Source organism: Phoxinus phoxinus, assembly GCF_949152265.1.
Source record: "Phoxinus phoxinus genome assembly, chromosome: 6".
NCBI lineage: Eukaryota > Metazoa > Chordata > Actinopteri > Cypriniformes > Leuciscidae > Phoxinus > Phoxinus phoxinus.
Window position 1 is genome coordinate 36,361,928 of NC_136881.1, and position 26,061 is coordinate 36,387,988.

At 38.5% G+C, this 26,061-nt stretch overlaps 2 protein-coding genes across 12 annotated transcripts in view; one reads left to right on the plus strand and one right to left on the minus strand.

The window, feature by feature from the left end:
- The window catches only part of otx2a (orthodenticle homeobox 2a), a 58,219-nt gene that overhangs the window by 2,805 nt on the left and 29,353 nt on the right, over positions 1 to 26,061 (plus strand). For 4 of the 10 annotated variants that reach the window (XM_079617067.1, XM_079617061.1, XM_079617068.1 and 1 more), the window contains exons 1-2: positions 15,967 to 16,078; positions 16,339 to 16,409. Coding sequence is in view for 2 of the 10 variants with exons in the window: in XM_079617063.1 (XP_079473189.1) it covers positions 17,266 to 17,320 (55 nt within the window). In the remaining 8 variants the exon portion in view is untranslated. Of the gene's footprint in view, positions 1 to 15,966; positions 16,079 to 16,338; positions 16,410 to 17,175; positions 17,321 to 26,061 lie in introns of those variants that run through there. The other 6 variants (XM_079617065.1, XM_079617062.1, XM_079617070.1 and 3 more) reach the window with 3 other exon arrangements.
- gprin3b (GPRIN family member 3b) lies at positions 9,170 to 16,468 on the minus strand. 2 transcript variants are annotated; one of them, XM_079617058.1, is made up of 2 exons: positions 16,341 to 16,468; positions 9,170 to 11,358 (listed from the first exon to the last, which is right to left on the minus strand). In XM_079617058.1, exon 2 carries the CDS (start codon positions 11,263 to 11,265, stop codon positions 9,274 to 9,276), a length of 1,992 nt encoding a protein of 663 aa, XP_079473184.1. In that variant the 5' UTR covers positions 11,266 to 11,358; positions 16,341 to 16,468; the 3' UTR covers positions 9,170 to 9,273. The 2 variants fall into 2 exon arrangements, with proteins under 2 accessions (XP_079473184.1, XP_079473183.1); XM_079617057.1 differs by lacking the exon at positions 16,341 to 16,468 and adding an exon at positions 13,957 to 14,073.

Below are 26,061 nucleotides of genomic sequence, written 5' to 3' on the forward strand. Positions count from 1 at the left end.
GAGGTTTGTTCTGAAAGAGCCTTTGGAAGGCAGTGTCACTATCTGGCTTGCTCTTTAAAGAGTGTCATTGAGGCTCTTCCTGGTATTCTGGAGAGAAAGTAAGTTTGCATAGAGTTCTGCACCGAGTGGCACTTCATTATCTCATAAAGATAATGAGGAACTGTGTGTTGCTCACTTGGAATTACCAGGAATGACCTCCTATCAATAGGATTACAATGTCACTTTAATGTCATAGGAGAGGTTTTATCTCTCAAGAACAATTTTTGATGGATACTGTTATGCATTTTGAGTTTTATTCATGTAAATAAGGTTATCATTTTAAATGCATCAATACCACTCTTAGAAAAGAAAAAGGTTCTATATAGAATCCTAAGGTTCTTGACTCAGTTTTAAAGAACCTCTTATGCCAAAAAGGTTCTATATAAGGAGAAAGGTCTTAAATGATTGCATGATACTAGTTTTAATAGTAATAAATAATGTTTACAAGCTGCTTAATTCATAAAATGTTATTAAAGGGGTGTTATAATGCCCTTTCACAAGATGTAAAATAAGTCTCTGATGTTACCAGAGTGTGTGTGTGAAGTTTTAGCTCAAAACACCCCACAGATATTTTTATATAGCATGTTAAAATTGTCACTTTTTGAGGCCGAGCAAAAACGCACCGTTTTTGTGTCTGTCCCTTTAAATGCAAATGAGCTGCTGCTCCCGGCACAGGGGGCGGAGCTTCAACAGCTCATGTGCTGTTACCTCACACACACATCCACTGAAAATTTCAACAACTTTTAGCCTTTTATGTTCAAACTGGGTTCAGACAATGATGGAGAGACTCAAGAAGAAGAGACAACATGTAGAAGCAACAGGACATTTCTGAACGGTTAGTTGATGAATTTATGTAGCTGATGTGTAGTTATCCTCTAGTCATAGATTAGCATATTCTGTCTTGATAATCTATCAATCGTGTTCAGGGGGCGGGGTTTATGTAAATTCTAGGGTTGGTGATGTCACTAACCCGGGAGGAATGTTTTGTAGTCCCTGCTAGCCGTTTGTTGTAGTCCTTAAAAAGCGATTTCTTTGAAAGAAAATATCTCCCTTTGCTTTGAACTTTGAGCACTGTAAATTTGCAGATGTTGTTTATGCTCAAACAGCAATATTACACACTAACTAAAGTTAGAAAAGTCAAATAATCAACCAAAAATATATATATATATATTAAAGGGTATGTTTACACGACAACGATGTACTAAAAGCAGAAAAGTGTTTCCTTTGCTGTTTTTTGCGTACAATATTGTCAAAAGGATTCCCGTTCACACGAATCCGCAAAAATGATTAAAAACGCTGTATTTGCTGCCAGGCTGGTATATGGCAATGTCACTTTGTAAAGAAAAACTACGTACCTATAGTTTGAACACGTAATACAAGTTTTTTTGTTTTAAAACGCATCTTTTTCTCTCCGGTTCGGCCTTCTGTACACATTGAGACAGTGTTTTTGTCCTGTGAAAACTGAGCTTTTTGAAAGTGCTTTCCCAAGTATAAATTTGAAAACGCCATTTCGCATTGTATTGTGGACTGTGAAAACGGAGGCATTTGAAAGTGATGACGCATGTTTAGTCATGTGATGCATATTGTACCGATAGATATTCTTGTTTATAACGGTATTGTGCCTGTTATGTGCTGTTCACTTGCTAAAATATTTTACTTTGTACACTCTTCATATCGCAGTTCTGCAAAGATGCAGTTCTGCATTTGCTGTCCTGCAGCAAAGCATGAGTGCAGTTGCGTTTTAGACAAAACATATAATGGTGAGTGAGAGCGACATAGACGCATCAGTGAATGGTGAGATATTTTGCTAAACAAAATCCTGCCAGAACAATAGCATGAGAACTTTATGTCTGTCTGTTTAATATATATCATCTTTTTGACGTTTCGGTGTGGAGATTCAGGAGAAACTGTTGGAAAATGCTTGAAAACGCTAGTGTGGACAGAAAGCGTTTTGAAACGGAAACACTGTCTTTAAATGTATCTGGATTAATGTAGACGTAGCCTAAGTTTCTATAACCTTTTCCTCTATTGAGAGAGAGAGGCTGTTTTTTTTGTCCATATACAGACAATCAAGGCACATAGGGGACAAAAGTAAACGTAAACAGAAGGACTTGTACAGAAGGATCTGTAATGCAATATTATATCAATATCACCTGCCATAGAGTCATGTGTGGGGTATAGAGTCAGTTACTGACACCTTATTTGGACTGTCACGGTCAGCTGTGAGCCGACGCTGTGAGTGAGGAGCGCCATATTGTCAGGATTTAATTAAGACGAGGAGGAGAGTGAAGGGCAGGCGGCGTCTCAGTGTGAGATCAGGTGCACGTAGAGGATGATGGTCTGTCACCCTGCAGCTATTTGCAGATTTTTCTTCTTTTTTTTTTTACATTTAATAAGAGCCAATGAAGAGACTGAATATTCTCAAAGCACCGCTCACAAATTGTGGATAATATATAGGAAGTGACAGTGCTGTCACCACATAACCAGAATGCCCATGTATCTTGTATAAAGAGTGCAACGTCTCTATCCAGCCTTCAATATTTTAATAATATTTTCAATGCAGCTTATTTTGACATTTGTTGATTAGAAATAATAAGCAGAATCATTGGATGTTAAGAATTATTTAAGAATTGCATAAAGTTCAGTGACATTGAAAGTCAAATCTACGGATTAATTTTTTTAGGATCCATTTTGAAATCATCCATGCACTCATTTTTTTTAAGTCTCAGACTTTTTAACCCCACAATAATTAGGTAAAATTAAAATAAAAAAATGTATTTTATATATTTATTTGTACAATTCATAAGGCATTGTAAATAATAATGCTTACAGAATGCTCAATACAGTTTTTAATGAAAATCAGCTCAAAGGGATTCAGACATTTACGTAGTTAGCTATTTTCCATGTTAGATTAATTCGATAATTTAAATAGTTTATCTAATAGATGTCAGTTCAAAAAACACGGTAGCCGATTTGTGTCTCTTAATGCTTTTTAGGGGACTTAAAGGTGTAACGTGCCATATACAAAAAAAAAAAAAATGTGAGGGAGGTACAGTATAGGAGAAGGACAGAGAGAGTAAATCGAGGTGTGTGTGTGTGTGTTGGACAAACATATGTAGGGCAAATATTCCACAGGGAGCGGCGCCATGAGAGGAAGCGCTGGAGCTCTTCCAATTATTTAATGCAGCAGCAGCAAGTAAACAAAAGGGAGCTGTGATGGAGACGACAGCTGATGCAAAACTGATCAGACATCCTCGGAGAAGCTCTGATGTAATCTCCTGATGCTTCTGGCCCCATAGAGAGCTTCATACAGTGATGCAGGGGAATAGACTACCAAATGTACTGTACAAATGCATGAGAACTTGCTGGGTTTGCAAGTTACGAGAACTGCAGAATTCCCTGCAGTAAATAATGAAGCATTGCGTTTGGTTGCATTCAGTATGTCCTAAAACTGTGGTGTTTTTTAACATGTAGCTCTGAAAATAAAGGCTTTTTAAAGACTACAGTCTATGCGAGAGTACCTGGATGTGGAATTGTGTTCCTTTTATGAGGAAGGATTCACTTATAATCGTTTGACCTGAAACTATGTTGATGCGGACTCTTAAAACTACACTATTTATTGGTTCCATGAAGAATCTTTAACATCCATGGAATCTTTCCATTGCACAGAAGGTTCTTTACATTTTTTTAAAAGTTCTTTACACTAAGAAAAATAATAATATTTTAATTATGAACAGTTCACTGAAAGGTTCTTTGGGGAAACAAAAAATGGTTCTTCTATCAAAAATTAAAAACTTTATTTTTAAGAGTTTATGACCAAAATTAATGATTTCATACACATATTTTTGGTATGTATATCAAAGAAATATAATCAGTCACTCATTCACAAGACAAATGATTATTTAAAAAAAAATCACAGTAACACTTTAGTTTAGGGTCCAATTCTCACTGTTAACTTATTAGCATGCATATGGATATTGGCTGTTTATTAGTACTTATAAAGCACATATTAATGCCTTATTCTGCATGACCATATTCTACATCCCTTAACCCTACCCCATACCAGACAACAACTACCGTACTATTAATAACAGTAAATAGGAGTTTATTGAGGCAGAAGTCAAAGTTAATAGTGAGAATTGGACCCTAATCTAAAGTGTGACCAAAAATAAGACTTTAGTGACAACATAGAGTAAATCACAAATCTAACTGCTGTTTTACCTCTTAATAAGAGCACTTAACCATTACTATTTCTCATACTTAGGGTTATATTATAAAACTTCAGGGCATAACTCATATTTGTACAGTTGTACCTCAGATGATGTGGCTTTTACTTTTCTAAGTGATCAGACTTAAGATTTTCACCTGGAAGATGATAAAACAGGTGAAAAACACACCATAGACCGACATTGATGGAAAGACCCAAGTCATATCTAGAGACGAGAATATCACAGAGATCTGGGTGTCATCTGTTTTGACTTGGGCCAGTAAGCAACCATAACAACCATGGAGCAAAAATGCGCTAATAACCACACAGAACTCCTGTAGGGCGATAGCGAGATCAAATCTGAGATCCACAGGGAATCTATTAGCAGTCTTAATGATATGAATAATAGAGAAGGATTGCTTTTAAAATGTGCATTTCTTTATATTTATCTGTGGGTTATAGGGCCTCCAGTGCCTGTGCACAGCCCCGTTCTGAGATCAAGCTAAGCATTTTGAAGCTTAAATTATCATAATTCGGTTTGATAAAGATCTGTTTTTCATCATGCAGCATTTGCAAATAACATTCACATGAGATCTACAGATGTAAAAGAAATGTAAACCCCCAAAATAATCCATGATGCATATTTAAATGTCCCATCATTATTTCATTAACGTGAGTGATATCATTTAAAGGTTTTAGGTATAATATGCTAAATGTGATGGCATAAGACACTGCTATGAAATGCTTGCCAAACCATTTTAATATAAAATCATAAACAGGCTCTGTTTACACCAAGTATGATAATAAGCATTGTGAAGCTCTTTTCTTTTTTTCTAAATAAAAAAAAATATATTCACAATAAATCAAGTTACAAATAAAATGATGCATCAACAAAAACATATTTACCAAACACATCTAGGCTACTAAAGTTTAAAAATATATTCAACTAAACAAAGTAGGTAAAAAGGGTTATGCATATGTAAATATTTTATGTAAATATGCATACATCTGCTGCTCGTCAGTACAGTGCATAATCTTGGGTAGTTAGAAGACTGCCATTCTGAACTAATACGCATGCAGATTACTAAATATTATCATTACTGTTATTATATTAATTATAATTATTGCCATAGCACTCTAAACATCGTTACAGCTTTACTATCACCATAAATAATCTTTATCTAAAAATATTTTCTGTTCTCCACATAACACTCAAATAACCATTAGTTTCTATATTTAACAAACTCTTCAGAAAACAAACGAGAAATCTCCCAACGCGCTCGTCTCATGGAAGATCACATTGACCTCTCAATAGTCATGTTTCCACTGTCAGGTCAAAAGCGAGTGTGCTAGTGCGTGCCAGGACCAGTCGCTTTTCCACTGTCACTTCCGGGGCTGAATCGGGCCTTCCTCTGGGTCAACGGCCAGTGGTTTTCGGCCCGCCGAATACCTTGGTCCAAAGCGGGCCAACTGGGGCTTGAGCCATGAACAAACGTGGAGTTTATCTGAGTCAGGAGAGGGACAACACTGCTCATTTCTTATATTATTATATCAGGCTACTTTAACATTTAAGACATTAAAAAAATTCACTTTCATACACAGCGAGTGTTTAAAATAACTTCCTTGCGATCCGATCGGGATTCTAATCATCGTATGAGGAAAAAAATGTAATATGCGATGCTAAAGGCTACGTATGCTAACCGTTGCAATAATAAATACACATATTCTATGGAAAATACCAGAGACTGCTTGCAGACCGTAGACAAATCATATATGATTATAATCGTGAATTTATTCGGTTTAATGTTTTATCCGTCTCTTCCCTGTGCCTTTGTTGATACCTTCACATGCTATTGGAATTATCGTAAAGTTTCCTATTTAAAATATAAAATTTAACATGAACACCCTCTCAATCATGTGATTACGAGCTCTCAAGATGAGCTCGTAATCACTACCCTGGAAATCCAATCCGTTCTCGCGAGAGCACAAGTGGAATTTGCTCAGTAAGTTACTCTGGTGACGACAGCGCTGCGATGTCGAAGTCATTAGTAAACATTGCAAGATGGCTATGGATGAACATCAGTTGTTTGAACCGGCTTTGGGCGCTACAATGAAAGATTTAGACTTGGCTTTTTCTCTAAAAGAGGAACAGAAGACGGCGCTCGAATCGTTCCTTTCCATCGCTCAGAATACGTCACCCCGTGTATTGTTGTGATTGGTCGTAGTGTTAGCCAATTGCGTGCAGTGAGATTTTCAAATGCATGCTTGGTGCCGCCCCTCGAGCTGGCCAATTTTCATTAGTTGACACCAGACCATTAATCTTTCAGATTTAGGTCTGGATTTCCAGGCTACGTAATCACGACTTCAGAAGGTTGGAAATTTCCGATAGCACGTGAAGGCAGCATAAACGTACTCTGGTGAACTCGTATAACTAATAATTCCTGTTTTCTTCTCGTGTTGCTCTGGCTGAAAGGATAACAGACGGGAGAGATCGCTCACACCTCCTCAGATCGCATAATTTCGTGGAAAATGTATAGAAATGCTTAGTCTTTGCTTCTAAAGAAATGTGACATAAACAGGATATTTTATCAATATTTGTCTTAAATTCGTAAGCCTTTGGACTTAAAAAGCCTTAGTAGAGTTGTTTTGTGCATTCCTGTGATCGCAAATAAATGGAAGCAGGTACAACTACATTAGTATGTGTTCTCTTTGTTTGTGAAATGGTAAATACCAGCTTGATTGAGCATGATTGATGTGCACTCCTGACACAAATTAATAAATTACTGTCACTGTAATATTTTTTTATTGTAAAACATTGGTAAAATATTGACGCTGGAATCTTAAGTCTTTAAGTAAAGACCAAACGTTCGCTTCTGTCATGCTCATTTTGCGATTTAGCTAGTTGTCAGTCAGCTCAGCTGGTGAAACGGTGGGGTTGTGTGGCGTTGTTCTATGCAGGTGTGTTAAGGGCTAGTTTTAGGGTAGTGCTGCAGGGCTACAGGCAAGGCCGCCTTAATGCACGGGCTTACCTGGGCTGAAGCCCAGGGGCCTCGCAAGTTTAGGGGCCTCCGATGGTCGGTGTTTTTTTTTTTTTTTTTTTTTTTTCTCTTTTTTTTTTCTTTTTTTTTCTCGTGTTCAAGGCTCTAAAGCTATTATCTGAATGTCTATAGTTGCTTACAATGTTAGTCAGACTGACAGCTCCCCCGTGACAGGTGAAGTGACAGCTCACCACCAGGGGTGGTCTCCCTTCCTGCGCTGCTGGGTGTGTCCGTGTCATTAATTTAGTCGGAAGTTTGAGAGCGGTGATCAGAAAAGAAAAAATTAGTCGGAAGTTTGAGAGCGGTGCCCAGAAAAGAAAACTCCTTATTAAGGAGTTGCGCGAAAAATGTCTGCTAAAGAGCATCCCAAAGCTCACCGGATTTTTTAAACCAGCTTCTAGTGCTAGTGAAGATGCATCCAGCACCGGAGAAACATCGCTTCACACACCGGAGGGAGCGGAGGAGGTGCAGGCCGCGCCCGCCGCGCAGGTGGACGAGGAACAGCAGGGGACTGCCAGCAGCATCAATAGAGGGGAGGAGGAGCGGGGTGCGGGTGAGTCTCAGAGAGAGGACCAGGCCGCAAACCAGTCAGATGATATAACAGTGACCCGGGCCGCTGGGGAAATAATATTGACCCACAAGTGCGGGCTTATTGGGCGAAAATGGGACCGAAGGTCTGTCAAAATAAAAATGCAGACGTGTCAGCATCGGAACGCAAATATAAACAGCAGAGAAGATTTTTCTCAAAAATGCATTTCAAACGCAAACTCAGTAATGGAGAGTTTGTGCCCAGAGAATGGCTCTGTTATTCACCATCAGTAGGTAGTGTGTTTTGTTTTGCATGCAAACTATTTGGCCAGAACACGGAGAAATCAGCATTTGTGAGTGGGGGTTATTTTGACTGGAAACATGCAAATGATCGTTATCAGTTATCAGTTATTAATGTTTGTGCAGACACTTCTAAAAGTACGAAAACACTTCTTTTAGAAGTACGAAAGCACTTCTAAAAAGGTAAGAAAGTACAGCTTGTGCTGTTGTGCAGGTTTTAAATTGTTGTGGTTGTGCATTGTTTTAAGAGAAATTAACATTTATACTGCAAACCTTCTATAAATGTTGCTCAGTTTTTATCTTCTTGATACCTGGCCAAAAGTGGTTTGGCCGTGTTGGTGTTGCTATCCACGGTGCTGAAATGAGTGTGTTTGTGTCTGTGCAGGTGCATGTCCAACGCATTCTCATCCTTGGGCGTCATATACTGTCTACATCCAACGCACATGGCACCCTTTAGCGTCAATATGACACGCACAGAGCTTTGTTCGGTTATGGTTGGGTTTAGGTCTGGGGTAGGGTTAGGGTTAGACCGCTAGGAGGCGCCTTCTGGCCCATATATATTGACGCTAAAGGGTGCCATGTGCGTTGGATGTAGACGATATGTCAAAAGCGTCAGTATATGACCAAAAGGCCCGCTGAGGTCAGAGAAGAGGCTCCTACATTTATCTGTTGCTGTTATTATCAGTTATATCAGTTCAGACAGGTTGAGTATGTTTGTGCAGACAGGTGATGGTTGGTGATGATGTTTTTCATAATAGTGTTTAAAATCACACATTTTGGTTTTCGTCAATGTAAGTTGCTTTGTTGATAAATAAAGTGTCTTGTGTTTATGCTCAAGAGGGCTCAGTGATATTTTAATAACAATATTATGGTGTTTTCTGGCTCAAAGAAGGAAAACTCACTGTTGTTGCCAGGTCTTGAAAGAAACTAATGCATTTTATGATGTAGATTACACCATTTTAAAACGAGACTAAATTGAGTGGATGGCGGGGGGATTTGGGGGGCCTACAAAACCTCTCAGCCCCAGGGCCTCCCATTAGGTTAAGGCGGCCTTGGCTACAGGTGATCAAGGTCCGAGGCTATTGGCCCCACCTGGCACGTTGTTAGCCCTGGCTCGCACTGGCCCGACAGTGGAAAAGTGGCTTAAAAGTGGCACATCTTTCATTCTAGCACTGACGGCCGTGCACAACAGTTGGGTCGGCGGACATTTTGGAACATGGACCTCAAGTTGATGTTAACCTGCCTCCTCTTGTTCTTCTTGCCGGGAGGCGAAGACAAGGATTTTCTGATAACCGTCTGGGTGATGATCTTCTCATGCTCTTTGATTTTGCACTGCAGGTGACTTTGAATGGCAAATCCCAGCGACTCTGGATCCACTGACGCTCCGTATACCTCCCATGTCATCCCTTGCTCGTCCCACACGACGTCATTTACACTCTTGGATTGCTTGGCCTTCTCTACCTCTTGGCCATCTTTCTTACGCTCCAGCTTGGATGCTCCCTTCTGTTTCTTCTCTACCTTTTTACTTTGTGGTGTGGAGCTTGATGTTGGAGGAGTGGTCATTGCTATGTTCTTTGGAGGTTTTGCAGAACTTGCCTCCTTGGATTTCGATGCAGGAGGCTTGGCCGGTTTTACCGGCAGATCCTGGCAGACCTGAGCAGATGTTGTCTTGGGTTCCTGCACACATGCCACATTATTTGGACCAGATGCTGAGACCGCAGGTGAACCTTGGCGCTGAAGGTGACAGGTAGTGTCGTTTGACTGTTTGCTTTTGCTGCAGGTCTCGATATTGATCTGATAAACGGGTTGAAGCGGCGAAAATCCTATTTGGCTGTTGTGTTGAGGCTCTTTAGGCTTGGCCCCAAGCTTGGACTCTTCCTGAAGGTCAGCATCTACATGCACCATCACTGTGTCTGACTGGGTAGGCTTCCCAGGGAGGATCGTACTGGATGCAATGACAGATGTGACCTCTGAGGGGGTCTTCACCCCAACAACCACTGCTATACTGTCAGTCTCCTCAGGTAGTAGGCCAACTGATCTCCGATGGGGTTGTAGAGACAGAAGACTTGGGCTAGTGGCTGTAGATTGACTGCAGACCGTAGCAACCGCCTGCACCTCCACATCATGCCGTTGCGTCCCGGGTTGGTCGCCAAACTCTACTGCTGAAGTCATGGTAGATGCCTCACGAAAGAGTTTACAGTGGACCTGCTTCTGCTCTTCAGGAGCAGCTCCCTGCGTTTGGACCTCCTCATCAATCACTTCCGTGTGGACCGAGTGACTGGCACTGCTAGATGAAGACCCCAATGGGCATCCAGAAGAAGTCTCCTGAGAGGTTCCTGGTGGTTTAAAATCCTTTTTCATGCAGTCATTGCTACATTTGTCCTCTTTAACAGGCATATGATGGATCTCGTGTGGTTGTGGGGTCTCAGATCTTGTCCCAGGTACTGGTCCAGATGTTTCAGCCGCTGAGTGATTGGTTTTAGGAGCATTGGTGGTGGATACCCGTTCAAACTGTGTACTGCTGATGCTTATGCTGGTGGTGCAACTCACATCTTTTGATCCAGATACAAGTGACATGTCCTTAATTGTGTTGTTGGTACTGGGAGCCCGAGTCTGGCTTGGCGTTTGATTATGCAGTGTCTCTTTGATTGCACTAGTTTCTTGAACTACTGAAGCTTTGCTCTGTGCTTTGGGCTCATGTTGTTCTTTTGCAAGTGCCTTTGTTGTGCTATTGCCATTTTCCTCCTTGTCGACATTATATGTAGTTGTCGATGATGGGCTGGATGTCGAAAGGACAGTTTTCGAATTTGAGTTCATATCACAATCAGTTTTTCTACCTTCAGCGCTGTTGGCACACTGACCCGAGGTCTTTATGTTTGCGTTAATGTTTTGAGGTCGCCTTTTATCTTCACTGCCATGGGATGGCATGTTTTTGTCTTCAAGGACAGTCCCTCCAAGAAGTGTGGTGTGGGAATCTTTGATGGAGGAATTGAGATGCATAGTATCCTGATCTGAGCAATCCTGATTTAAGTTTAACTTTGGCTCAATGTCCCAGTTAGCATTTAACTCTTTATTTCCCAGCACATCTATACTGGCGAGCTGAGGCATCATCTGGACAGTGACAGTCCTTTTGGGGTTTGGTACATTTTCCATGTTGAATCCCTTTTATGTGATGAAAATCCAAAGTCAAAATATTCCAGTTTCGTTCCCCTTTGAAAGCCTGATATTGTCCCCTTCAAGGCTTCCCTAGAGCAGAGAGATAAAAAAAAATGTTAGAAACACAAGAGGAGACATACCAACTGCTGTCTTATGATCATTATGAATGAACTGTGTGAGAATCTGCCTGAACATTTATCTGCAAACCATATACAGTTATAAGGGAACACAATAAAAATAGTAAAGCATTTCAAGGATGCGGTGTAAATGTTTGAGGTCATTTATAACTGTACAGAACAGCTCGATAGCAAGTTCCAATAAAATAAAACAAAAGTACAACTAATCCATCATAAGCCATTACTCGTAGCAGTGTCATCCTTTACTTGTTCTGTAAAGCATTATATCAATAAAGAAAACAGTTTTAGCAACACAGGCTAATCACACACACACACACACACACACTATAAACACACAAAACTATAAAACGCATTGTTTCATATATTTATTATTATTAAATATTGAGAAGGACAGATTTAGTATCTACTGCCAAATTAATTCAACATTTCATATATTGGGAATATTCAAACAATCCCAGAGGTTTTCACTGGTATGTGATGCTCCATTCATCCTATTCATTAGCAAATTATTTAGATAACTCAACAACACATTTTCTCAATATCACTCTTAAAAATAAAGGTTCTTCATTATCGATGGTTCCGTGAAGAACCTTTTACATCCATGGAATCTTTCCATTCCACAAAAGGTTCTTTATAGTGGAAAAGGTTCTTCAGATTATTCAAATGTTCTTCACACTAATTTTAATAAAAAAAGAATGTCTTTTAAGATCTGTTCACTGAAAGGTTCTTTGAGGAACCAAAAGTTATTCTGTGGCATCACTGGGAAAAAAAATAACTTTTGTAACCATTATTTTTAAGACTGTATATGATAATGATGATTAGCATTATATTTTATTTACAATTTTACAATTGTAAAATGTACTATTTTATTAGTAAAAATAAAGTCCGAAATTCATTCCACCACATTTTGTATCATTCTCTATTCTGAAGAGCAATTATTCTGTGTTTGACCTTAGAAACTCAAATAGCCCCGAGGAGCCTCAAAAATGGAAATCTGACAGTCAGACACAAACCACAGCTGATCAGCCTCAACAACACTGAACAATGATAGTTTCGCCAAAGAATCCTACAAACGCGTACACGGTTTTATAGTATTCTGAGCATGCAGAAGTTTCATTAAGTATCATGTATCCATAAAACAACAGCTACTTTTTACTATACTAGATCAAGAATGCTTTGTTTACCAATAAGGTGACAGATATTAATCAGCTGATGCATATAGCATGCATAACAATTCTAAAATGAATCAACATCTTAAGTTTTATGTACTTATCGGGTATTACATTAACCATTGGACTAATGACGATGACAAACCCGTCAGTTTACCACAACTATGCATATATGAACAAAAGTTATTTCTGCTGCAGAAAGCACTTTTGGTGAAGTTTGTATATGGTGTATAATCAGTGCAAAGTACATTTTCTATTGATGACAAATATTAGAGGAAGTCTGTGACACACACACACACGCACATAATAAAAAAGTAAAATAAGGAAACACTGAGCCAGATTCACTGGCCACTGCGGAAACATTCACTCTAATCGTCTGACAAAAGCATGAAAGTCAATTACACCAAGTCTCGAATCGTGACCTGTCATTGATGAGAGGCGCTCGGAGGACGGTCGCATCTGCAGGAGGATGGGGGTGGGGAACACACTGTTAAACATTATTAAGTTCTGGCGTCAGTGTCACATATATTAAATGTTCATCTCTACATCCTGCAGATATCCCACTGGAACACACATACGGGCGGAGAAATGCCTCTTTCTCGGGAGCTGGTTAACACTCTACACAAATGACCCTAAAAATAATCAATTTTAATAGGACAAAGTCTCGCAAATTGATTGGGGCTGTAAATAAGACGACGGACTGCAATGCATGCAATCATTTACAAAGAGACACTCACGTTTCATTTGCAAATACTGGCAAACTCATCTTTAAATTGGGTTATGTGCACGCACACACACACACACACACATTTTTCATTGACTTCTGCTGTTTTTATAGTGAGCAAATGATATTCAGTTTCTCACCCTTAAATTTGATCCAATCCCCTATCACTAAATATTTTGCATTCTACCATTTTATGTACAATTTAAAATCATTAGCCACAGTGAAGCTGATTTCAGATTTTTCTATCCTTGAGGGTGCATTTGGTCCCCCACAATATAAGCCAAACTTGACCTACACACACACACACACAGTAGGACAAACAGCCAGACAAAATCTAAATAGCACCATGCATTATGATAAATGAATTAAACCCAGATTAACTGGCTATATCTCTTAAATCTGAGAATTTGCTAGTTATACTTACCATTATCTTAAGCAAACCATATGAAGAATATTAGAAAAAGCTTTGCATTAGAAAATATTTTGTTGATATTTAATGATTTCCCCCCCAAAAAAATGCTGAACCCACCCATTCAAATACAAATCCTTGCCTTGACTCGTATCGAAATCCCATAACTTGACCTTGTTGGCATATTCATCACTGTGATGTATCCCTGTAGGAGCTGCAGATAAGAACACACGCGCATAAAAATCCTACCTGGTACTACGTCTGCGTTTGTATCACATCATTTTCCGTTTGATTAGTGCGCAATTGACGCGCTGCTCGTGCACTAGTTAGTGCACTCGACGGATTATCAATGAAAGAATGTTAGGCGCGTGTCAGTGAGATAAAACCACGCCTTCCAAGCGCATCCGAACCGCAAGTTCACTCAGCCTGTGGCGGGTGGCAGGAGGAAGCGTGCTGTTCTCTCCATCACCGCTAGATGACGCTGTTGTACCTTAAAAAAACTCAACTGCTCAAGTTAAATATAAAACATATGAGGACGTCTCAGAAGGAAATCCATTCAGGTCCTTCCATAAAATGTCTTAATACATTGAATGGGGAAATTGGAAATTATATTGGGTTATTTTATTTGCACAAAATCAGTGAACATTAAAAAAAAAATGTTTTAATGGTTTGGGATTTAAATTAATTTGAAATCATCTAAGATTTTATTAGGAAAGTTTCAATGTGTTTCTTAATTTTTTACCCCCTTTCTCTAATCAAACAATTTTAATCAAAATATGTCTGGGAATAGTGTTGAGCACAAACATGATTCTGAAATTAACTTTGAGCTGGCGTCCTCGGGTAAACTAATTTCCAATCTTTCACTTACTGTGGCAATATCTACCTTTAATTTTCATGTCATTGTGCAAATAATCATGTTATAATTAATAACGTGTCTACGCTTGACGATCACATATTTGTTATAAATACTTTTTTTAAAGTATGGTAGGCAATTTCAGAGAGTCTATAGCAAGCTGGCTTAGAAAGCATGAGATCCCACCCTCCTTTACAAAGCAACGCCTCCTTCAAAACACATGAACGCAAACAGCAGAGTTTGCAAAGCAGCATGAGACACGGCGTCTAATGTCTCAAAGTACATAACATTATAATAATAATGAGCTTTACAGAGCTCTGACTTGTATCACCTGACTGCTGCAGATTAATTCCGGCGTTGATAGTGTTGACAATGACATTGAAACGCTTAAACCCGAGTCTGAGGACGTGAACATCTCTGGGTAGAACGTCACGGGTTGCCATCTCGTAAAACGGTTAAGACACGGCATGAACGCAGCATAAGCTAGTTGTTTTGGTTCAGGAGGAACTGTAAAAGGTTGCTGTTTGTTTGCAGCGCTCCGTGACTGTATGTCTATATCTTGGCATAGCCTTGCGTAACGTGCTGATGCGGAGCTATGGAAATACTGAATCTGGCAGCCTAGGGGATTGGGATGGCCAGTCGTCGGATCCCTTGAGGAGGAAAGGTGGCCCTTGGCTCCAGCGATTAGGCAAGGCGAGCTCCCCAAGAGTCTTACCCCTTGTGACATCATCGGGGGTATTCAGTGAGGAGTCCTGGGTTCTGTGAGCTTCTGAATTTCAGCTTTGAAAAATGATCAATTGCTCCTCATGGTTCCGCGATCCCGTTTAAAATGTAACGGTGATCGGGCACTCTCTGTTGCAGCTTCTATAGGCTCTGGAATGACCTTCCTCTGTCTGTAAAATCTCCTCCCTCGTTGGGTGTGTTTCAGAGTGCGCTTAAAACGTATTTGTTTTTTTGTTTGCATTGGTTTTATGTTTTTGTTTTTTATTTTCTCTTTTATATGTTTTCTGTAGCACTTTGGTTCCACTTGTGGTGTTGAAAGTGCTCTAAATAAAGTTGAGTTGAGCTACACGGGTCCCCATAAACTTTAAAAAGGCATGACTCTGACTGCAACCAAAGCACCGTGGTTGAATCGCTCCAGTCTGATCTCTGATCGACCTTCAAGGTCAGGCTGACAGGCAGGTATGAGGACATCTTATCATTGCATTTGGACCGAACCAAAAAAATGTTTTGGTCCTGAGACTTCAAAAGATATGTACATATTTTAATATTTAGACCAGTTCTATTATTGATTGCTATCAGTATGTGAAGAGAGTTTCAACCAGAACCAGAAAAAAATTTGCCTATAGGCCTAATGTTAACTTGAAATGACAACACAAGCACACATCCCGCTTTCAAAATCGACTCATCCACTCATGAGGTTCACCAGCAGACGACACTGTCATCAAATTTCGGACTAGTGGTCGTGTTTCCGATTTAAAACTTTGTGGCCTTTTTCCTCACCTTTGTAGCTATAAGGTAAAAAAAAAAACTCTTTAACAAATCATAAACATTTACTGCGATTATCATCTATATTCCCATGTCTGAAAATTTCCTCAGTAGTAGCCTATAGGCTATTTGGATTTCATCAACTTTATGAACGGGCCTAGCCTTTAGTTCTGAAGTAAATCTTCTTTATAGGCTAAATAAGACATCGGCGTGTGTTGAAATCACCCACTGAAACATTTAATTGTTAGTAGTTGGTTAATTAATAAAATAAGCATTTTTTTCCCCCTCAGACCTGTGAAGAGCTGCTGGGACGACGCCATCTTTCTCAAGACTTGCTGCTGTCCGCTGTTTGTACTGAGAGGTATGAATAATAACTCTCTACAAAATCGGTCTTCTATTAGCATATTAATTAGAAACAACTTCATCCTGAGTTTGTTGATTAAAAACGATGGCATAACCGTGTCATCAACAAACGTCATGTTACATGTTCACCGCTAGGTGTCACTGTTATCAGCGTTGTGACTTGGTCCAGTCAGTCATTTGTAACCAGTGTCAACTATTTCCCAAAATCTGTTTAGCGTAGTTTAGTGAATATTGTGTGAAAATTTAGTTAATAGAAATAGCATAAATTGTTATACATCCGCTACACACACACAGACACACACACACACACACACACACACACACACACACACACACACACACACACACTTGCACAATAATTAATCTAAATGCAATCAAAAACAATAATTTTAATGTAAATTAGCATTACTTCATCATTACTTTATTATAAATAAAACTAATTTGTATAGAATATTTGTATAGCAACATTTGTATAGAACAACATTATATTTAGAGTTATTTTTCATCAATTTAATGCATACATTTAAATGAATAAATATGTGAAAAACAAATACATTTTTCCATATTTTTTATGATAAACACTTCTTGTGCTTGTTATGTCCACTATGCAGTGTAGTGATGTGTAGTGATGTGAAGAATATGTTAGAAAACCTGATACAGAATGAACACAACAGTTTATTTATCATATTTGAGCTTTTGAAATGACTCTGGGACTCAGTTTTTTTCTCATTCTCTGAGGATATGTTACACTTTCTTCTCTAAAGTGGAGAAGGTCTCCACCCTCCACACATGTCCCACAAAGACAGCATCTGTTACTCTTTGAACCTTCCTCCCAGACTGGACCTGCTGTTGCCATGGAGACACCCCCACCCCACATCCTCCTCTTAATCCTCCCTGACTTCATTCAAACTAAGGTCATCCCAACATTGGATGAAAGACTGAAAATTATGACATAGTCTCTATTGTCGTAGTAGACTGTGATATGCCATCTATCTATCTATCTATCTATCTATCTATCTATCTATCTATCTATCTATCTATCTATCTATCTATCTATCTGTCTGTCTGTCTGTCCGTCCGTCCGCCTATCTATCTATCTATCTATCTATCTATCTATCTATCTATCTATCTATCTATCTATCTATCTATCTATCTATCTATCTGTCTGTCTGTCTGTCTGTCTGTCTATCCATCCATCCATCCATCTATCTATTTATCTATCCATCTATCTATCTATTTGTCTGTCTGTCTGTCTGTCTGTCTGTCTGTCTATCCATCCACCTATCTATCAATTTATCTATTTATCTATCCATCTATCTATTTATCTATCCATCCATCTATCTATTTATCTATCCATCTATCTATTTATCTATCCATCTATCTATTTATCTATCCATCTATCTATTTATCTATCCATCTATCTATCTATTAATACTGTTTGTCCATCTATTTATCTATCAATCCATCTATCTATTCTATCCATCCATCCATCCATCCGTCCATCTGTCCGCCTATCTATCAATCTATCTATCTATCTATCTATCTATCTATCTATCTATCTATCTATCTATCTATCTATCTATCTATCTATTTATCTATCTATCTATCTATCTATCTATCCATCCATCCATCCGTCTGTCTGTCGATTAGAGGTTTATCCTTCCACTCTTTCAGTCATTGGTCTCTTTATTTGACATCAAGGACAATTAAGAGAATGTCACATCTCATGTTCGTCTCGGGAGGCACTTTCACTCAGAGGTCACACTGTCTCAAGGACAAGCATGCAACAACACCAGCTCATTCCATAATCCATAAATATTTAAGGAGTATTTACATATGACAAGACCTTCATGAAATCCGCTTGTGTAGAACTCTGCAGAAAGTGGCAAGATTTCCAAAAGATTTCTGCATGAAAATCTACAGATTCCTTAGTTTATTTTATTACTAATTCACTGTAGTGCCTTTTAGTGGCACCACTGCAGTAGCCTACTCTCAGCTCCAATCATCACCATTTTTTACTTAATTTACCCCTAAAAAACAGCACAGAAAATGCCCATAAGGTCAGCAATTTCCACCTGGGTCTGCATATGACTTAGTTGAGAATCACAAAGCAGACATGACACATGACATGGATCCCGCCGCATGATTGTGCTCATGCATCAGGTGTGTGTGAACCGTCTTAAGGAGTTAAGTGCTTTAAGACCTCGCAATTCCCTCACAGTCAGGTATTAGACACGTTGACAAAGCCGTGTGTAATCTGTCATAGCACAGGGATTACAGTACGGCCGCGGTAGCGCGGTTGAGGTCGGACAAAATGGCGGAATAAAGGGAAACAAATTGTAGAGTAATCTCCTGAGAGAAGACGCTCGGGCCAAGGGGGTTCCCTCGGAAAACTCCATTTTGTCTCTCTTTCCGCCCTCGGGGACTTCTCGCAATCCCATAATCCCCCTTGTTTGATGTTTGAGAGCTGATGGCGATGCTGAGGACGGCCCAGAAAGGGTCTTTGTGTGTGCCGTGTGGCTGCAGAACTATCAAGGGTTTGAATGACATGGCAAGAGGGGAGAGAGACGGGTAACTTTAGCTTAATCTAGGCTTAGCGCTGCTACACACACACTCGCTCACAGGTGTGTGTGGCCCTCTGGCTTTGTGGGGATGGTCGGACCCAAACCTCTCTCTGTATCTCACCCCAAGGATCAATACAGCTCTTGAGGCCAAGGATCTGCGAGAGAGAGGCCCAGGGCCTGGGATTAACTCGGGCTCCACCCCTCCGGTCCAGAGCTAGTTTAGATTTCATTTCTGCTCACGACTTTAACCGTTAACACTTTTTAATAAGAAGCATTCATCTGCTGCTCAACGCGGAGCAGAACCTGGGTAGGGTTGCACCAGTTGTTCAGAAGGTTTAATTGCGACGTAACATTCGCATTAGGAGTTTAGTGGGCCGCTAACATTTGCACGTTTTTCGGGAAAGCTAGACTTGTCTAGTAAGTCATAAACTCTCTGTGCACAAATGCACCCTCCTGTAGTGTTAAAAAATTGTCTTGCGGGTCATACAGATCTGCATAGGTTTCAATGCAATTTTGCCAAAAATCAACCCAATGAAAATCACTGATGATTCATGTAAAACAGAACATTGTAGCGAATAAGGTTTATTGGAGCTTGTCAGAAACTTAAAAAATATAAATATGTGAGAAATGTAACAAGTCCTGTCTATTTCTATTGTGTTCGAGGTCAATTTGACCCACATATTTTATGTTCAAAATTAGCGACATAGACACAAAACTTTGTCATCATTACTTACTTGTCATAACTATTTGCACACTGTGTAAATAGTATCTTACATTATTTGTACTTAGTGTAAAATTACATTTATCTTAATTGACCGTTCGCAAAGACCGGCCCCCCTTAGTTACTGTCGCTATGTCCGACAAGCTACGCCGCTCTCACACACACACACCATGTTCTCACGCAGTGAAAAACACATCGCAGAGCAGAGAGGACACTGACAACACGCTGACAGATAGGACAGACCAGGTTACTTTTCGTTTACTTTAATATTAAACATATTAAATTAAGTCTCACCTTTCAAATTTGGTCATTTTTAAAAAGAAATGTAAACTATAAATACCGTTTTGTGCCTCTTTAGTGTGTCTGACAGATCGCTGTAGAGCATCAGTTAAAGCTGCTCGTGAACCGATCATCTCTTCCTTCTAGTTCATTTATAGCATCAAATAAACATGAATGAACATAAGTAGTGTTGTTTTAACCGCGGAAAGGCGTCAGTATACTGCGTTTTTCAAGTTAAAATCCTCCAATGTTAATCTACTAACTCTCCTGACTGCTTTGTCGGACAAAATGGCGGATGGCGAAGTATGATTGGTCAGATCACCTGTCAATCAAGCTCCCTGCGAAGGGTCAATTGTAATTGTATTCATGTATGTTTACACAATGTAAAAGCCACTGCCTTTTTATGGCTGGTCCTCAAACCCTTGTGAGGGTAAAATGGGTTTCTCACTCTTCTTTTCAGTGCGGCAACAGTCTAGTAATTGAGATCCAAAAACACATCCTTTGACAGATTTGTTTGACTGTGATCCTCAACTGGATAAAGAAACCGTGAATTTTCTTTGTATGATTCAGAAGTCTTCAGTTTCGAGTAAACTTTGAGTCTTACATTTCACACAAGTTCTTGTGTATTTCATATTCAGAAACATTTTAAATAACATGTCAAATCATGATATATGTGATACCAAACCAACAGACTTTATATTAAAAAGACGATTAGCTGAAGAGTCAACTGAAGGATGACTCTACCTTTCTTATAGCGCCATATTTAGGGAGTTTACAAGATGAACTAAAAACTGAAAAAGAAAAAAAAAATCCTTTGCGTTTTTCGTGTACAGACGACGACGCCCTCTACACATGGATCCACGAAAACGACTAAAAACGCTGTATTATTCATGCCAGGCCGGTAGATGTCTGTCACGTTGTAAAGAAACACTATGACTATAGACTGAACACGTAATACACATGCATGACGTCACCGTTCTCACAAATTTGTGTCTTCGTAGTGTACACAGAGACAATAACGATATTTTTCGCAATAACTTGCACTTTGAAACCCGTTTTCAAAAGTTTTCATTTTCAGTCGCCCGAAACGCTGATGTAGAGTAAATGAACGGCCAAAATGTAGAAAAAGTTTTCTGTTTTTAGTTGAAAACGGCGTGGTTTAAACGGCCGCTAAGTGTTGTGCACCGAAGCAACTTTCTGCAGAGCACTAAACACTAGAAGCGCAGCTAACACTTGCAGTCTAAGCTGTTTATATTCATCAGAGAGGGACGGAGACGAGAGGAAAGTGGATTTTGAGCAGTGGCGGCCTCAATAACAGGAATGGATTTATGGATGTAATGTGATTGGTGGGAATAAAGGCCATCAGCCCACTGAACCACAGACACTCCGATGATGAGCTTCATCGGCATGTAAGCATACACTTCACATGTGCCAGGAGACGGACATTTTATTATTCTAGAGGTTACAATTAATACTTACATTTAATAGTAAACATTGCTCACTTTAAGTATGTTTACTAATTCTTGGAAAGGCAGATTTGTGCTTTTATTTTCAACATTAAAATACTGTTTTCCTTTCCTAGCCGCAAGTGGTCCATTCTGAGGTTGGGTCCCCCAAAATAATAGTTGTTAGGTAATTTTTAGTCCTACAGAGGAATAGATGGACATAAACTAAACTTTGGACACGTGTCAACTTCTATTTCTATTGTTTTTTCTTCATCTTATCTATTAAAAGCTACACTGAAAGAACAATAACAATTGCAGGTTAAAAATGAAAAATCAGAACAGAATCTTTCTTATTAACCCGGTACATTGGGCTTTTTTTTTTTTAGAGTGTAACAAAAAAAAGTGTGGCATGTTTAACTTGAAAAGTGTGCTTGCTTGTTCTTTTAATGTCCAATATTATATATTTTGGGACCAATAGGGGGCAGAAGCAGTCAGCTAATGCTAATGATGCCATTTCACTCCTGAACACCAAAACTGTCATTCATATAATTGTGAGACTGATGTGCATTAGCATAGATTAGTTGATTCATTTTTAATTTTAAGATATTTAGCCCTATACATATTATGGGCAACGTGTGCGTGTGTGTGTGTGTGTGTGTGTGTGTCTGTGTCTGTGTGTGTGTGTGTGTGTGTGTGTGTGTGTGTGTGTGTGTGTGTGTGTGTGTTGGGCAATAGTTTGAGAACGGGCTGAAAAATAGAGAGACTAATTGAGCAAATCTCTCCCGGTCATATGCTGCATGTTTCAGTTGACCCTTGACCTCTCATTAGGAGGCAAATTCTCGGCCTCCATCCGTACCTTACATTTTTCTGCTAGGTTTTTGCGAATTCATGTATTCCGCTCCTCTCTCGGCCCTCGCTGCTCTTGGGTGGCCCTCGTAATCCTCAAAGTCTTTAGGGGACCACAAGCCATGTCAAAACTCAATGCCAAATCTTACAACACTTACCAAGAAATTAAAGGGCTCTTGTTAGTGTGTTGGCGGTTAAAATCCCCCGCTGACCGCCGCTGTGGTAGACTGGGTTACCTCACCTATTTTTCCCAGCTTTATTCCTTAAGGATGCAACAGGCCTAGTCAGAATAGATGCCTTATTTAAAACGCAAATGAAAGGTTTGACTATATTAGTATTTTCTTGTTTTATTTTTGAGTATTAAATCCCGTTAAACATCATATGTCTATTCTATTATTAATGTGCAAATTAAAATATATGACGCATTGATGTGCATTTTGGCAATTGAGAAGAGTGAGTGTAGTTGGCCTAGTAAACTATACAGCATTCCACTCCAAGCAAAAGTGAACTCAAAGCCGACTGGTCAGCAGAAGCGACAAGTACAGGAAGCAAGTAAGCCAAGGCCAGTTCTGTTCATTTTGCGCCCTCTCATCCGTCATCTCTCTCTCTCTCTCAGGGTAAGTGACCCCGGGTCCTCCAGTGTCTGCACTCAGAGGGGGATTAGAGATTAGTGCCGTCGCCAGCATTCCACACATACCTGATTTCTGACTTCTACCTCACACCGAAAACCTCATGACTTCAACCAAAGAAGAAATCCTCAGCTGCTCTCACACCGTCACAACACTGATAACAACATCATTCTCTGGCCAGTAAACTTCTCTAATGAACCAGTCATTAACAGAATGACTATCCATCTATCTATCTATCTATCTATCTATCTGTCTATCTATCTATCTATTATCTATCGATCTATATCTATCTATCATCTGTCTGTGTCTCTATCTATCTATTTATTATCTATCTATCTATTATCTGTCTGTGTCTATCTATCTATCTATCATCTGTCTATCTATCTATCTATCATCTGTCTGTCTATCTATCTATCTATCATCTGTCTGTCTATCTATCTATCTATCATCTGTCTGTGTCTATCTATCTATCTATCATCTGTCTGTCTATCTATCTATCTATCATCTGTCTGTCTATCTATCTATCTATCATCTGTCTGTCTATATCTATCTATCTATCTATCTATCATCTGTCTGTCTATCTATCTATCTATCTATCATCTGTCTGTCTATCTATCTATCATCTGTCTGTCTATCTATCTATCTATCTATCTATTATCTGTCTGTGTCTATCTATCTATCATCTGTCTGTCTATCTATCTATCTATCTATCATCTGTCTGTCTATCTATCTATCTATCATCTGTCTGTGTCTATCTATCTATCTATCTATCATCTGTCTGTCTATCTATCTATCTATTATCTGTCTGTCTATCTATCTATCATCTGTCTGTGTCTATCTATCTATCTATCATCTGTCTGTCTATCTATCTATCTATCTATCATCTGTCTGTCTATCTATCTATCTATCATCTGTCTATCTATCTATCTATCTATCATCTGTCTGTCTATCTATCTATCTATCTATTATCTGTCTGTGTCTATCTATCTATCTATCTATCTATCTATCATCTGTCTGTGTCTATCTATCTATCTATCTATCTATCTATCTATTATCTGTCTGTGTCTATCTATCTATCTATCTATCATCTGTCTGTCTATCTATCTATCTATCTATCTATCTATCTATCTATCTATCTATCTATTATCTGTCTGTCTATCTATCTATCTATCTATCTATCTATCTATCTATCTATCTATCTATCTATCTATCTATCTATTATCTGTCTATGTCTATCTATCTATCTATCATCTGTCTGTCTATCTATCTATCTATCATCTGTCTGTCTATCTATCTATCTATCATCTGTCTGTGTCTATCTATCTATCTATCATCTGTCTGTCTATCTATCTATCATCTGTCTGTCTATCTATCTATCTATCATCTGTCTGTCTATCTATCTATCATCTGTCTGTGTCTATCTATCTATCTATCTATCATCTGTCTGTGTCTATCTATCATCTGTCTATCTATCTATCTATCTATCATCTGTCTGTGTCTATCTATCTATCTATCTATTATCTGTCTGTGTCTATCTATCTATCTATCTATCTATCTATCTCTATCTATCTATCTATCTATCTATCATCTGTCTATCTATATATCTATTATCTATCTATCTATCATCTGTCTGTGTCTATCTATCTATCTATCTATCTATCTATCTATTATCTATCTATCATCTGTCTGTGTCTATCTATATATCTATCTATCTATTATCTGTCTGTGTCTATCTATCTATCTATCTATCTATCATCTGTCTGTGTCTATCTATCTATCTATTATCTGTCTGTCTATCTATCATCTGTCTGTGTCTATCTATATATATATATATCTATTATCTGTCTATCTATCTATCATTCTATCTATCTATTATCTGTCTGTGTCTATCTATCTATCTATCTATCTATCTATCTATCATCTGTCTGTGTCTATCCATCTATCATCTGTCTGTCTATCTATCTATCTATCTATCTATCTATCTATCATCTGTCTGTGTCTATCTATCTATCTATCATCTGTCTATCTATATATCTATTATCTATCTATCTATCATCTGTCTGTGTCTATCTATCTATCTATCTATCTATTATCTGTCTGTCTATCTATCATCTGTCTGTGTCTATCTATATATATATATATCTATTATCTGTCTATCTATCTATCATTCTATCTATCTATTATCTGTCTGTGTCTATCTATCTATCTATCTATCTATCTATCTATCTATCTATCATCTGTCTGTGTCTATCCATCTATCATCTGTCTGTCTATCTATCTATCTATCTATCTATCTATCATCTGTCTGTGTCTATCCATCTATCATCTGTCTATCTATCTATCTATCTATCTATCTATCTCTATCATCTATCTATCTTTCTATCTCTATCATATATCCATCTGTCTGTGTCTATTTATCTATCTATCTATCCATCCATCCATCTATCTATCATCTATCCCTCTGTCTGTCTGTCCATCCATCCGTGTCCGTCCGTCTATCCGTCCGTTCCTTACATAAGTAATAATTTATTTATTAAGTTCATATACAGGCCCTGATTAAGTTATTACTTATTTTATTAAAGACTATAACACATTACAACATATACCATGATGTTTAAGCACATTTCAGAATATGTATTTAATTGCAGTACAAAATTTGAAACATTAAATGTGCTAAATTGTGATAAAAAGAACGCCACATTGCAAAAAATAAGTTTAGCAACAAAACTAAAAAATCTTACATTGTTTCTTTTTTAGAATTGTGAGTGAAATATGACCCAGACATGTTCTTGACAGCTTTCCTGAGATATGTGTGACATATGTAGCATATCATGTAACAACCAGGTGTCATCTACAGTTTAAACATCTTGTTTACATTACATTTATTTTTATGCTATTTTGCTCTGACACACTCATTTGTTAGTCGCTTTAGATAAACAATATCTGCAAAATGAATGGATGTAAACATCTTGTTAACACTGAAATAACATTTTAAAGACTATTGAAAGGTGAAGAGAAAAAAACACTAGAGGTGTAATTTTATTTGAATTTGAGTTTAGGAAGGAAATGAGTGTGATCTCTCATTACATTTTCTAACTTAATTCATGCATCGAGCAGTTTTATTCTGAAAACATGAACAGTGTGTCCTCGCTTCTGAGTCCCAGTT